Source organism: Spinacia oleracea, chromosome 6, assembly GCF_020520425.1.
Source record: "Spinacia oleracea cultivar Varoflay chromosome 6, BTI_SOV_V1, whole genome shotgun sequence".
Taxonomy (NCBI): Eukaryota; Viridiplantae; Streptophyta; class Magnoliopsida; order Caryophyllales; family Amaranthaceae; genus Spinacia; species Spinacia oleracea.
The window spans coordinates 90664349-90679392 of NC_079492.1; the positions used below are offsets into that span (position 1 = coordinate 90664349).

General features: G+C 31.7%; 2 protein-coding genes across 2 annotated transcripts; both read left to right on the forward strand.

Moving 5' to 3' along the window:
• The first annotated feature begins 4040 nt into the window (after window positions 1-4040).
• LOC130463356 (uncharacterized) lies at window positions 4041-8135 on the forward strand. The gene is made up of 8 exons (XM_056832463.1): window positions 4041-4099; window positions 4610-4669; window positions 5782-5880; window positions 5977-6033; window positions 6973-7384; window positions 7469-7808; window positions 7897-8013; window positions 8107-8135. The coding sequence occupies exons 1-8, from the start codon at window positions 4041-4043 to the stop codon at window positions 8133-8135; spliced, it is 1173 nt and encodes a 390-aa protein (XP_056688441.1).
• A 4543-nt stretch (window positions 8136-12678) lies between these two features.
• Window positions 12679-13683, forward strand: LOC110803954 (uncharacterized). Its single transcript, XM_022009506.2, has one exon. The coding sequence runs from the start codon at window positions 12679-12681 to the stop codon at window positions 13681-13683; it is 1005 nt and encodes a 334-aa protein (XP_021865198.2).
• Window positions 13684-15044: the final 1361 nt, after the last annotated feature.

Consider the following 15044-nt stretch of genomic DNA (forward strand, 5'->3'; position numbering starts at 1 on the left):
AATAATGTGAGATCCACAAGCGGTATCAAATACCCAAGAAGCAGTTGTAGCTAAATTAACTTCTATGACATAGATTCTTGAAGTTGAAGCACCAGCCTTCTTATCCTCCAGATACTTGGGGCAGTTCCTCTTCCAATGACCAATCCTGTGGCAGTGGTAGCACTCATGTTGAGCAGCTACCTTAGCCTTAGGAGTGGCCTTTGGCTTGGTTGAACAGTTCTCATTGGCAACCACCTTGCCTTTGTTCTTCTTCATGGGAGCCCCCTTCTTCTTGAACTGCTTACCTTTACTAACCATTAGAACATCCTTATGTTTAGGTTTACTTGGTAAGTTTCTCTCAGCCTGAATCAGCGAGCCATGCAACTCTTGCAGGGTAGCCTCCCCTCCTTGCATGTAGAAGTTCAACTTAAAGTTATGAAAATCTTCAGGCAAGGATCTGATGACTATGTCAGTTGCCAGGTCCTTAGGATAAGGAAAGCCCAATTTCTCCATGGTCTGAAAATGTCCAATCAAATCGAATACATGCGGACCAACGGGCTTCCCCTCTTCCAACTTAGAATCCAGAAGTTCGCAATTTGCTTCAAATCTCTCCAATCTAGGATTTTTCCGAAACAAAGTTTTCAGTTGTTGGATTATGCTGTAGGCATCCAGCCCATCAAAACGTTTTTGATACTCTGGTTCCATTCAAGCAAGCATCAAGCATGTTACTTGCAGGGAGTTATCCTCTAGAGTTTGTCTAGCTCGCTTTTGAGCTGCAGTACCATTTTCTGGCAGGGGTTCAGGGAGAGGATTGTCAAGAACACTTTCTTTTCCTTCCGCTCTGAGAACAATTCTCACAGCCATTTGCCATTGTAGGAAGTTGGTAGCATTCAGTTTGTCTTTTTGAATTAGAGGACGCAAGTTAAAAGTAGAGTTGTTGTTTGCACCAGACATGATAACTACAATAAAAGCGCAAGATTCAATATAATGTTTATCAAAAGTAGCAATTAAACAGATTTAATTAACTACTACGTACCTTTATTCAAAATTAGAAGTCCCCATTGAATAAAGAATTAACCAAGATCCCCTCCCACTACAATCAAACGGACTTTGGCCCTACTACTTTAATTTATAGTAGTTGAGGTAAATAAACATTTTACTAATTATAACTAATTATAACTCTTGGTAGACAGATTAACAACTCTTTGTATTTTCCTATCTCTTAGCTTCAAAACCCAAAACTTTGTCTTTTGATAGTTTTGTTGAGTTAAACCAAACATTAACATGTAAGTTTCAAAAACCTACGCTACTATCCCCGGAATTATAAGCAACACCCTGCTTTGGCAGAACCTATTACTTATGATCTAAGGCTTTATAGGCGTTGTATGGAAAAGCACATAAACTCAATATTATTTGGGACCTAAGTTTACTATGTTGGTTAATTAAAAGTTAACACATTGCTTTAACTAACCACATACATAAACTTAATAACCATTTTAAGGCAATATAAAATGCATAAAATTAAATGTGATCCTAGTATGGCCCCTAAAAATAAGCTCAAATCTTCTTGGGTTCCTGTTCATCTTTCTTGGATCTCCATCCTTGAATTTCTGATTGGACCTTCTTACTCCATCGAGCTCATAATAGGAACTTTCTAATTTAAAGTTTTAAAATTAAATTACAACATTACAGAACGATGCGCAGATCGTATTTCAAAATTTACAAGAATACAAAACGATACGCAGATCGTATTTTCTATCCTATTTTGGGCCATACTAGTCACTTGCCTGTAACAAAATATCATATATATTCCATACACGCATATAATATCAAAATATATGAGACAACATAATTATTCACTTATTAACTATTGATAAGCAAATGACATTTCCAAAATAATTATAAAAACTTAAACAATTTAAGTTTAATATTACTTAGGAACTTTAATATTTTTATTCAATTACTATTTAAATATGGCTAGAATAATCTCATTAATCAAGAATTTGCATTTATTGAAAACTTATGGATTTATGCTCAATTAAAAAAAAAAAGAATTTCCCAAAAAAAAAAAATCAAATTAGTCAAATGTGGCCCTTTTGGAATTTTAATTTGAGTATTTCCAAAACTGGCAAGGATCTCTTATTTTAATTAATAATTTCGTTTTTTTTTTAATGATAACCGCAGCAGCAGCACAGCTGCGTTGTACCACCCAAAAGTCCAAAACCCTCGACAGAAACCAAAATTTTTAACGCAGTTTCATAACGATTATAAACTGCTCAAAACCTACGACGGACAACACCTTGACGCCGGCAAGCACCTACCAAGACCGTCGGCCAGCTTCAACGGACATAAATCAGCCACGTCGGCCGACCCGACCACCAGAAACTTCCGGCAGCAAGACCGGCAGTGTGGCCAGCACAGTAATAACAGAGCAGCATGGACCGCCGCGAAACTTCCTGCCAAGACCGCCGCGAAAACCCCCGACTGTCGTCCTAGTTACTGCCGGAACACGACCCTAATTCACCCTCCACCGTGGCTCCACCGTCGCAGGTGGGTAATTCTTTAATTAAATTTGTGCAACAATTACCCAAATTTAATTAATCTTTATCCAATTTTGTTTAAAGATTAAGAAAATTAATTAGGTGTGATAATCCAAAAATTATGGCAGAAAATTTGAATAAATTAACAAAATTAAAACTGAATTTTAGGTTTGTTAAAAGTTAGATTTCAATTAGAATCTTTATTCAAATTAAATCTAACAAGAATTCAAAATTTAGGGCATAAATATCTCATTTTATTCAAATAATTCAGAAAAATAATAATTATAATCCGAAAATTTTGAATTAAATTATTAGGCCGTTCTATTGGATTTTCTTAACAAATAAAATCAAAAATTTTAATTTTTATCTTCAAATTTTATGATTAATCGAATTAAACTTAAAAATTAACTAAATTCAATAATTAATATACAAAAATTCCGAAAAATAGTCAAAAAATTACCAAAAGGTTTCATCTATTGTATAAAAATTGGGTCATGATCAGTAGATTTATTTAACAAATTAAAAATCAAATCTTTAATTGTTAACAAATTATTTCCATGTTTAATCTTATTAACCAATAAATAATTTAAATCTAACGAATTTAATTTTAAAAAATCCGAAATTTTTTGTGTGAAATTAGCAGTTAATTTCGGCCCTATTTTAAAAATTTCTGAATTTTATAAATTTATTTTGAGCATAAATTAAATAAATCACGATTTATTAATTTCAATCAATTAATATCACATATTAATTTTGAAAATTCGAGCCATAAATAAATCTTCCCTTAATTGAATCAAAATAATAATGTTGCATACAATCATGATCATAAAATATTATGCAAGAGGCTAAAACTGATACCACTGTAGGATTATATAGAAGCATAAAGCGGAATTTTAGGAAACAATTTCCTAACATCTATCACAGGATCACATGCATATCAATAGTATAGATCAGATTAAGACGAAAGAATAATCACCTTTGTAGCGTGTTCTCCCGTTCGTATGCAAGCTTCGAAGATCTTAGAGCCCCACTTGTTGCTATTCTACTTAGTCCACAAGATACCCCTAATTGCTATACCCATGTACAGCCAAGATGGTTGTACCCCCTTCCCAAAACGACGCTGCGTCGTTTTGGGTAAAATACCCAGGTACAGCCAAGTTGGCTGTGCCCTCTGCCATTGATCAGCGCGTGAAACCACGCGCGGGGTAGATAAATTTTTTTAAAAAAATGGCACGTGAGGGAATTTATTTCGCGTAGGAATCTCCTATAAATACAAAAAAAAAAAATCATTTCGAAAACAGTTCAAATTCTCAGCACGCAAAATTTTCTCTCTCTCCTCCGCCCACTCATCTACCTCGATTGTTTTCTCTCTCCTAAAACCGCCGTTAAACTTCCTGCAACCACCTCAATTTACTTTCTCTCTCTTCAAACCGCTACTAATCTTCATTATAAAAGCTAAATTTGCAGAAAATATCAAGAGAAGAAATCTGTGCTACTTTTTGGTGAAAAAAGAGGAGAAAAATGGATGTTCGAGATGAAATTGACATGAACAAGCTACAAAATCCAACGAAAAGCAAAAAGTAAGTAATTACAATTGATTCTGATGTTTCGATTTTATTTTCGAACTAAATATGAAACCTAATTTTGCTTATTTTCGTTCTATTTCAGGAATACGAAGATGCCGAAAGAAAAAAAAGAAACGTATGTAATTTAATTTCCGATTTCGTACATTCAACTGTTTTATTACTTAAATATCTGTTTAATTTAGTTATTTTTCAGTATTTTTCATTATAATATTCAAATAATTTCATTATAATGTTCAATTTTTTTGGTTTATGATGTTAAACAAACCCTTACTTTTAATTTTTTTTGCTATAATACTGGAAGATCTAGTAAACAGCCAAAAATCGGCACTGAAAAGCAATCAGACATGACGGAGTAAGTTATTTTAAGTTTTCGTAGATAAAATTCATTTTAATTTACATATGTTCAATCAATTTTATGTTAATGTTCAATCATTTTTAATTTGATGTTCATTTTCGTTGCGTAATGATTTTACCAAACCCTAACTATTGGTTTTTTGGTCACAGAACTGGAAAATACAAAATTGAGAATGAAATTGAAACTGAAAAGCAAATAGACACAGTCCAGTAAGTAATTTTTATGTTTTTGAATATCTATTATTTCTATTTAATTTACGAATGTGCCGTTTTAGACATTTGATACAATACAAAAATACAAAATAATGATAAATTGTTCATATGCATAAAGATTTAAGAATAATATTATTGATGATTAAAATTTGGATTGGGAATGTCAATTATTTCAAATATTATTATAATAATATAAATGTGATGAACTTTTGTTGAGTTTTTCTATCCTTATGTTAGATGTTCATTTTATATGTGTAAAATGTTCATATTTTTTAAGCTAGATATTCATTTTGGTCTACTGAGTTTTGTTTAGAAATGTTGAATTATTTCCAATATTATATGCATAATCCAATAATTTGAACCTTGGTTCATTCCTCTGTAAAATAAATTAAGTCGAGAACTCATGATAACTATCTTATGCAAAATGTTCAATTGATTATTGCAAAATATTCAATTTCTTTTTGAAAAATGTTCATATTTTCCAAACTGGATATCCTTTTTGGTCTACCGAGTTTTCTTTAGGAATACTGAATTATTTCGAATGTTATATATATAATCAAAATGATTTGAACATTTGTTCATTCCTATGTCCAAAAAACTAAATCCAGAACTCATGATAATTGTCTGTCTGCAAAATGTTCAATATGTTTTGATAAATATTCATTTTCTTTTTATAAAATGTTCATTTTTTATCTGGAATATATTTTGTTACTGAGTTTCGTTTTGGAATATATTATGAATTATTTCAAATATTATATTCATAATCGAAATGTTCTTTGTACTTATATTCAATTTTTCTATCGTTAAATTTTAACTCTACTCATGTGCGAAAAGTGTTCAATTTGTTTTGGTATAATATTCAATTCCTTTTTATAAAATGTTCGTTTCTTTCAAACTGTTTATTCTGATATACGAAGTTTGGTTTAGAAATGTTCAATTATTTCAAGTGCTATATTCATAATTTCAATGTTTGAACTTTTGTTCATTTCTTCTGTCCTTTTTAATATTAAGACTCGAACTCATGATAACTGTTTTTATGTTAAATGTTCATTTTGTTTTCATAAAATATTCATTTCTTCAAACTGTATTTTGCTCTGGACACTCATTAGTTATACATTTATAAAATCTAGTGAACAACCAAAAAGGTTAGTACTCAAAATTAAGCGAAGACCAACTAAATCCCAGCCAGAGGTTCAGAAACTATTAAGGTATAAGATAATATCAATTTTTTTATTTGATTTGAATGATTTTTAATATTATATAATATAATGTGTCCATTAACATCATATTAATAAAAAATACAGTGAAGGAGATGGGAAGGCATCTTCAACTTCTGAGACAGAAGTTCAAAAACCATTGAGGTATAATATAATGTCAAATTTTAGCTTTGTTGAATGATTTTTATTAATTTTATATAAAATGACTTGTACGTTTACACCTTACTATTCAAATTACAGTGAAGGAGAGAAATCTTCATCAAAATCCTAGCCAGAAGTTCAAAAAACATCAAGGTATAAAGTAATATGAATTTTCAATTTAGTTGAATCGTTTTTAATTTTATATAAAATAGCATGTATATTAACAATATATTATTCAAATAACAGTGAAGTAGATCAGGAAGGTCCTTCAAAATCTTTGGTACAAAGAAAGAGTCCTACAAAAAATAGGTACAATTTTAAACCTACATTGATTTTTAAAGCTTTGGTATGTTGGTTCTTTCTTTTTATATTATTTGAACTTTTTGAAATTTTAAATAAATAAAATAATCATATGCCTCTATATTCAAAATAAATTCATTTTTGGTTCTTTCTTTTGGAATTATATATTCTTTGTTTCATATTCTTATTCTTTCTTATTGAAAATTTTAACATCCTTTGTTTTTTGTTTGTTTGAATACGTATGTAGATGTTCATAGTCTTACTTCTATATGTTCATTCCAGTTGAGTGATTTTAAATTTTAACATCATACTAAAATCATATAAAATAAAATGTCTATTAACATCATATTATCAAAATATTCAACACAATCACAAAGTGAAACAAAAAATAAGTTTGGTATTTGTTTTTGTATTAATTTTGCTTTCTTGTTTACAATTCATTTTCTAGCTTCTGCATATTTGTTCATTCTTTTGGAATTGTTTGTTCTTTATTTTTTATGGTTATTCTTTATTATTGAACAACTCTTTCTTTCTTGTTTATTTGTAAGTTTATATTTAAATGATATTGTTCATACATTTTCATATATATGATCATACTTTTTTTGCTTAATTTATTGAATTTCTTTGTTCTTTGTTTATTAGGGGCAACATTTTAGTGAAACAACTTTTAGCAAAGAGCATCAAGCAGAACAACAAAAAAAAGGTTGCAGAAAGGGTAGCTGCAGCTGCTGCAAAGGCCACCAAAGAAGCTGAGGAAAGGATAGCTACAACTGCCGTAGCAAATCAAATACAAGCTGAGAAAAGAGCATCTGCAGCTGAAGTAGAAACCAAAAGAGCAGATGAGGAAAAGGCATCTGCAGCTGATGCAGAAGCCCGAAGACAGGCTGAGGAAAAGGCATCTGCAGCTGATGCAGAAGCCCGAAGAGAGACTAAGGAAAAGGCATCTGCAGCTGATGCAGAAGCCCGAAGAGAAACTAAGGAAAAAGCATCTGCAGCGGCTGCAGAAGCCCGAAGAGAAGCTGAGCAGAAAGAAGCTGAAAACAAGAGGATGGAGGTTAACAAGAAAAAGGAAGAAGAAGATAAAGCTGAGAAAAGAAAGAAAGAATATGAAGCTAAATTAAGGCAAACTATGGCTCAGAAAAACAAAGAGTTGGTAGAGGAAGCAACAAGGAAAGAAGCTGAGAGAAATAAAAAAGAAAATGATGATGCCACAAAAGCAATTACCAAAGTGGTTGAAAATGTAAATGCTTCCGAGAGTGAAGGTCAAACCAATAGTGGTAATGGCACAAAAAGAGGAAGGAAGACAACAGCTAGCAAGAAGAAGACCCTTCAAAATATAACTATCGATGAAGCACTACAAAAGAAGTTGCACAACATATCAGATTCATACAAACCGAAAAGAAATACAAGATCAATGGTGACAGTGCAAGAAAATGTTTACGCTGAAATTGTTAGCAAAGAAGAATTTGAAGGCAAAGGTAACTATTTACATTGTTCAATCTTATTTCAATAAATGTTCAAATATTTTATTATGTAAGTTGTACTTAGTATTTGTTATTAATGTAGATGTTTCTGAAGTTACTTCAAAAGTAACAAATACTCCAAGGAAAAGGAAAGGGGCTGAGAAAGAAGATGAGGATGAGCCTGTTGATGTTGAGATGATAAAAACAAAAAAGCAAAAAGGTACACATATATACAAAAAAAAAAAGTTAAACAATGATCTAAGATATTTGATAAAATGTTAATATATCAAATACATTGTAATCTTTTTTACAGGAGTTGAGAAAAAAACATCTGTTAAGTGAAGAATTCTTCCTCCTAGGACTGGAATGAAAAGAAACAAGAAAAATGATATTGAAGAAGTGAGAGATAAACAGAAAACAGGTTTTACATTTAACATTGTTCAAAGTTTTTTCAAGGAATGTTCATTTTGTTATCATCAAATGTTATTTTTGTTTGATAAAAATTCTTTCAGTTTTTATCTCATATAGTTATTCAAGGTTTTTGGTTATATGTTCAAAGTTTTTCTCCATCATGTTCAAAAATTTTCTATATTATGTTCAAAGTTTTCTCCATTATGTTCGAAGTTTTTTATCATATGTTCAAAGTTTTTAGACATATGTTGAAAAATCTTTACAATTATTCAAAGTTTTTTGGTCATATGTTCAAATATTTTTACTATTTTGTTCTATTCACAGGACATGCAAAAGTCACTGTTCAAGGGAAAAGAAAAATGAAAGCTAGTTTGAAAAAAAAAAAGGAACAAGAAGAAGAGGAATTAGAGGGAGATGAGGAAGAGGAGGAAGAAGAGGAGGAAGAAGAGGAGGAAGAGGAAAATGAGGAAGAAGAGGAAGAAGAGGAAGAAGACGAGGAATGGGAAGAAGAAGAAGTGAAAGAACAAAAAAAAGATGAATAAAGGTATATTTAGTGTACTAAAATGTTAAACGTTGTATTACATATTTATCAAAGCTTCTTAATTGTATGTTCTTCTCTAACAGAGCAAAAATTACCAGTGAAAGATAGGTTTCTTATGTTCGAAAAACAAAGACAAAAAATAGGTAAGACTAAATTTTATTTCTTTTCCATAAAATTCAAAATTCTAGGATTGTTGTTAAAACTTACTTATATGTGTTCCTTTTCCAGCATCAAAAAGAACAACACCAAAAACAAACCTACCTGCTGAAAAGAAAAGGAAGAGGAAAATAACCGATGAGGATTATGAAGTGAAGGAAGAGAATGAAAATGATGATATTCAGAATTTAGAAAACGGTAAAAATAAAAATACTTGAATGTGTGTATGTAATTTATTTTCATTCTTATTATTCCTGCATTAATTTTTTGTTTTGTTAATCAGCTTTAATTGTGGAACGGGAGGTTTCCCCTTTGGCGATGATTACCAAAGAAGTTCCTGCAAGAAAGAAAGGAAAGAAAACAATCGCTATTTTCAAGTAGAAAGTAGAAGAAGGATAGGAAGAAAAAACTGGAGTTAGAGGAGGACATGGAAAATTCATTACTTTCATTTCCATGATGAATGAACAGAAGAAGGAGGCCGTTTGAAATATTGGTCTAGGACCATTGCTAGATTTCCAGCTACCTACTTCATCCCAACAATTTGTTACATGGCTGTGTAACAACTTTGAGGAAAACAGTCAATATCTTTATCTACCAAAGAATGAGAAAATTCTGATAGAATTTGAGGACGTCAAAAATATTTATGGCCTTCCTAGAGGTGAAGTAGACATAGTTGAGGCAAAGTCTAACAAGGCTAGTGAAGAATTTTCTGCATTCATGGCAAGGTAAATGATCTTAAGTCTATACTTATATTTTCAATATGTTATAGACTTCAAAAATCCAACTGCATTATGCATGTATTATAAATGTTCTTTCTCTTAAAGTTTTTTGTTCAATTGTGTATAGCTTAATATACATTATCAGAATTTGAAAGTTTCTCATACAATTATTATGAGAAAAAGTTCTTTGTGTTTATCTCATACAATTATTCAAAGTTTTTCTTCACTATGTTCAAAGTTTTTATCAATTATGTTCAAAAAATTTCACCATATGTTCAAAGCTTTTCTCCAATATGTTCAAAGTTTTCTCCAAAATGTTCAAAGTTTTTTCCCTTTATGTTCAAAGTTTTTAGTCATATGTTCAAAATTCTCTACAATTATTCAAAGTTTTTGGTTAAATGTTCAAATTTTTTCTCCATTATCTTCAAAGATTTTTATTTATTCAACTTGTGTGTTCCTGATATTCATTTGTTTTATACTATTTGTTCTTAATTTATATTATATTATTCATATTTCTATGTTGTTTGTTCTTTTTCTATAACCCTGATTCATATTACTATGTTGTTTGTTCTTTATCTATAACAGTTGGAAAAAGATCTTTATAGATATAAAGTGGAATCCTCTTGGGAATAAGGTCCCGTCAGTTCAGAGAATTTTGAAGTACTACAGTCGAGAAGACCAAATTGAGGCTGGAGCGGATGCAAATTTCATTACAAGCTTCTTGGTGGTCACTGTCAACACGTTGATCAAGAGCACATTGTCAAACCAAGCATACTACAAATTTTTGTTCTCAATGATGAATTATGAGCAGATCAGGAACTTGAATTGGTGCAAGTATGTGTGGGAAGCACTGCTTGAAGGAAATAATGCCCTTGGTCTAAGTATGCATTCAATGTTAAGTCTAATAAATGCGGTTCAGTATTAATTAACAAGTTAATAATTCAGTGAGATCAAGTTAGCTGAATGCCTAGCTAGAGGCCGCTTCAGTTCAAGTGGAATTAATGATATTAATCCACAGCTTACTCTTGACTTAACCCGTAGGGTCACACAAATAGTACGTAAACGGATCAAGTATTTAATGGCATTAAATACTCCATCTATGGATATTCGGAATCGACGGATCTTGGTTTCAGTGGGAGCTGAGATCGTCACAAGCAAGAAATGAATACTCCGGAAACGATGATATTGCCGGAAACGGAAATATGGATCGTATCGGAAATATAAATATTATCCAAGTCGTAGATGTTGCCGGAAACGGAAACATGGTACGTATCGGAAAATATTAATGAAAATGGAAATATTTCCGGAATCGGAAATATTGCCGGAAACGGAAATATTGTCAGAATCGGAAATATTATCGGAATCGGAAAATAATTCCGAAAACGGAAATATTAAATATTTGTTCGAAACGGAAATTAATTCTGGAATCGGAAATATTAAATATTGTTCGTATCGGAAATGAATTCCGGAATCGGAAATTTAATCGGAAGCGTATCGTACGAATTAGCATCGGACGAGGCTCGCTAGACGAAGGCCCAGCACGAAGCCAGGCCGTCGCCCAGCAAGCCACACGCATCAACAACACACGCCAAGCCTCGACCAGGCCCAGCGCAAGACAGGCCCAGCCAAGGCCTTGGGCGCGCGCGCGGACAAAGGCAGCGGGCATGGGCCAAGGCGCTGTGCGCTCAGCATGGGCCGCAAGGCCTGCGCGGGTGTACGTTGCTTGTGCGATGCTCGTGTGCGAATCCTAAAGCTATCGGGATTCGATAAAAGATTAAATCCTAAACCTATTAGATAAAGTTTATTTAATAGAGTCCTAGCAGGATTCTAATTAAATTAATTCGTATCCTAATAGGATTCCAGTTCCTTTTCCATACCTCTATAAATAGGTGCCTAGGGTCATAATTTATAGACACAATTGAAGTATTCTAAAGGTAAGATTTTGAAGAAAAATCAGTCACTCTCTTGCCCCCTAATCAGCCGAAAATCTATACTACCTTAAGGGCGATTCTAGTTGGTCAAGCTTAAGGCGGATCCGGACGTGCTGTGGACTATCTATGGAGGGACGGCACTTGGAGTCCTAAAGACTTGTTCTTGTTCGGTTCGGGCGCATCTAGGGAGGGCACGCAACAAAGTGTATGCATCTAAACTATGCTAAATGATTATGTGAAAATAATATGCTTTCCTGGCTTTATGGTTTTTCCGCATGATTTATGTTTTGTCATATGTATCATAACCTATCACTGCTCTCAACTACTGCACAGTATAAAAAAAAAACCCTGAAGGAAAAGGCCAAAGCACCATTTTTCACAGGACCATTGCCATTATTGACGGTATAACATCATTTACACCTTCTAAATTTGTGATTTTAATGTACTTGATCAATCTTAAGGTTTTTCTAACACTTATACTTCGTTTGTCAGATTTTCTATTTTGACAGAGTTCAAAGAATGAGCTTTTTCCCTCCAAGACGAATTCCACTTGTGTCCTGCTGGACAAAGGAAATAGGACACAAACGGAATAAATTGGAGGAAAGTGGCTTTGGATTGGGGAAGGTGTTACCCAAAATCAATATTGAAGAAAAACAAACTCGCAAGGTATTGCTAAATTCATCACATTCTAATAGATTAAAGTTAATTCTTCTGCAAAATATAAATATGTGTTAATAATAATTTTATGTTCCTTCCTTTAATATGTTAAATAATATTTTTAGAACATATATAAATAAATGTTCATAACCCTTTGTTAAATGTTCTTTATTTTTGCATATAATGTTCATACCTCCCTTAGACATATAATAACATAATGAAGAATTAGTGCATTCTATACACAAAGTAATAAAATGTTCAAACCTCTTTAGTTATTTATTCAAACACTATCAATAAATGATAAAAATAAGTGTTCAAACCTCTTTACTTATATATTGTGTATGTGCACAAGTGTCATTCAATATATATATAGTTGTTCATACTTTTACTTCTAAATGTTCAAACTGAAACACCTAAAAGTTTACTGTTCCCTAATGTATATTTTAATTGGTTTTAAAACACGGGAGTTTATGGATGAGTTTGTGGGTATAATTCAAGCTGTTGGTGATAATTTGTCAAAGCTTTCTGATTCACTGAAGAAGGCGCAAGAATTCTTCCCAGGAAATGAGTTGGTGTCTAAAGTGGAAGCGTTCTTGTCAAAAATGGCAAAAGAACCATCATTAAGCCAAGATGAGTGGTCCGATGACTTCATTAAGGCTTTATTGGAGAAAGAAAAAGAGTTGTTGGATGCGATTAATCTGGAGAAGAAGAAAGCAGAAAAGGATAAGCAGAGATATGAGTATGATATCAAGAATGCATTTGACTTGGGACTTTCACCATCACCGATGGTAGATGATGACCAGTTGAAAGGCGAGAAAGCTGGTACATCCACCTCTACGCCAAATTTTTCTCTGGAAGAAATAGATGAATCTTTGGCTTCTTCTATGCTGAATCTAAAACAAAGAAGGGAGGAAGAGAAAAAAGAAAATGAAATCGCAAAAGCTAAGAAAATAGCGCAAGCAGAATCAGAAGTGAGAGAACCAGCTTCAGAAGAACCAAAAACAACAATGGAGCAGATTGTTGTACAAGCAGAGGAGAATGTCAACTTGGCTGCAGCTACAGTGGAGCCTGAGTTGCATGTATCAGAAATGATGCCTGCAACTAGTGTAATTCAAGAGGAGCCTGCACCAGAAGTGAGAAATAAAGAGGATCTTGCACCACAAGTGATTGAGAAGAAGGTTACACCAGAAGGGGTTGAGAAGCAGCCTGCAACAAATGAGACAAATGAAAATGCTGAACCACTTGTGGTTCAGAACAAGGTTGCACCGCAAATGGTTGAGGAGCCAGCAGAACCTCATACTCCTACACAGTCACAGGTGCAACAAGCAGAGGAAGATGAACAATCTGTTGGTGCTAGACAATCTTCTCTTTCTTCACCAACAACTCCATTTAATAAAGTCTCAATATCAACATTAATTTCAAGGACAAAAACAGATTTGAAATTGGACGAAAATTTTGAAGACAAAGGAGGATAAAAGATGAAGGAGAAGGGTAAATTTTAACTGTATTTAGACTGAATTTGTATTTATAAAACTTTGGTTATATTATGAAAAATATTTTGAAAACATAATAATGTTTTGGTTATTTAAAATGTCATGATTGAATTTTTTAATCTTTTTGTTTTTCATTAATATTCATTCTTTTTATACGTTTTGTTCAAACTTGTTTAATATGTTCATACTTTTCTGTTTTTTGTTCTTTCTTTTCAAACTTGTTAAATTCTTGGATCATTCTTCTGGAATATTATGTTCTTTCTTTTTGTACTTTTTGTTCATTCTTTTATTTTATATGTTCATACTTTAAATTTTTTTGTTCTTTCTTGTTCAAACCTGTTAACTTCTTTGTTCTTTCTTATGAAATTTTTTATTCTTTCTTGTTGAATTTTTTATTCTCTTTATTTATCTTATATGTTCATACTTTTGATCTTATATGTTCATATTTTTAGGCTTATATGTTCTTACTCTTTGTATTATCTTTTTCAGTAATATATGTATGTACGTTTCTTTAATTTTTGTTTATGTTTGTTTGTATTTAATATTCATTTGTTTTTTTTTATAATTATGTTGATTTTTTGTTAAATTTTTTGAAAATACAGAAATGAGAAAGGTGACAAAAGACCTCACAGAATTCACAAACTACCGACTGCCTTTTCTTCTCCATATTTGGTCAAGTATCGAGACTTGTTCAAAAATCTGGACACAATGCATCAAAGCCTAGCAGATTATGTCTTAAGTGGTGAAGACAACATGTATTTTCTTTAATTTCACGTAAAAATAAGTTTAAATTTAAATTCTTATACTTCCTCCTAATTTACTTCCTATTTGTAGTGAGGTTCTTTATTTTGATGGATATAACTACATCAATAGAGAGGACATGAAAACACTGGTTGAAGATGCGGAGGTGGTTGACTGTGTAATTGATTAATGGTCAAAGTATCTAAATGCAAAGGGCCATAAGGATAAACTCTTCCTTTCAACAGTTCCATATGTAAGTATAATAATTGATGTTATTTAAAAAAATTCATTTTGTTTATATAAAACGATCAATCCTTCCTGGCCTTATATTCATTATTGTTTTATTATTTCAAATATTATAAGTTATGATCAATTTTATTAAACAGAATGTTGAATATTAAAACAAGTAATGTTTAATAAATTTAAATAGAATGTTCACAATTACAATACATAATGTTCAAAATTTTGAAATGGAATATCATTATTAAAATAAATAATGTTAAAACATAATTAAGATAACAAGATGATTAAATTGAAATGTTCATTAGTATTGTAACTAATTTTAAATATCTTAATAATTGAATGTTCATTATCTTTAAATG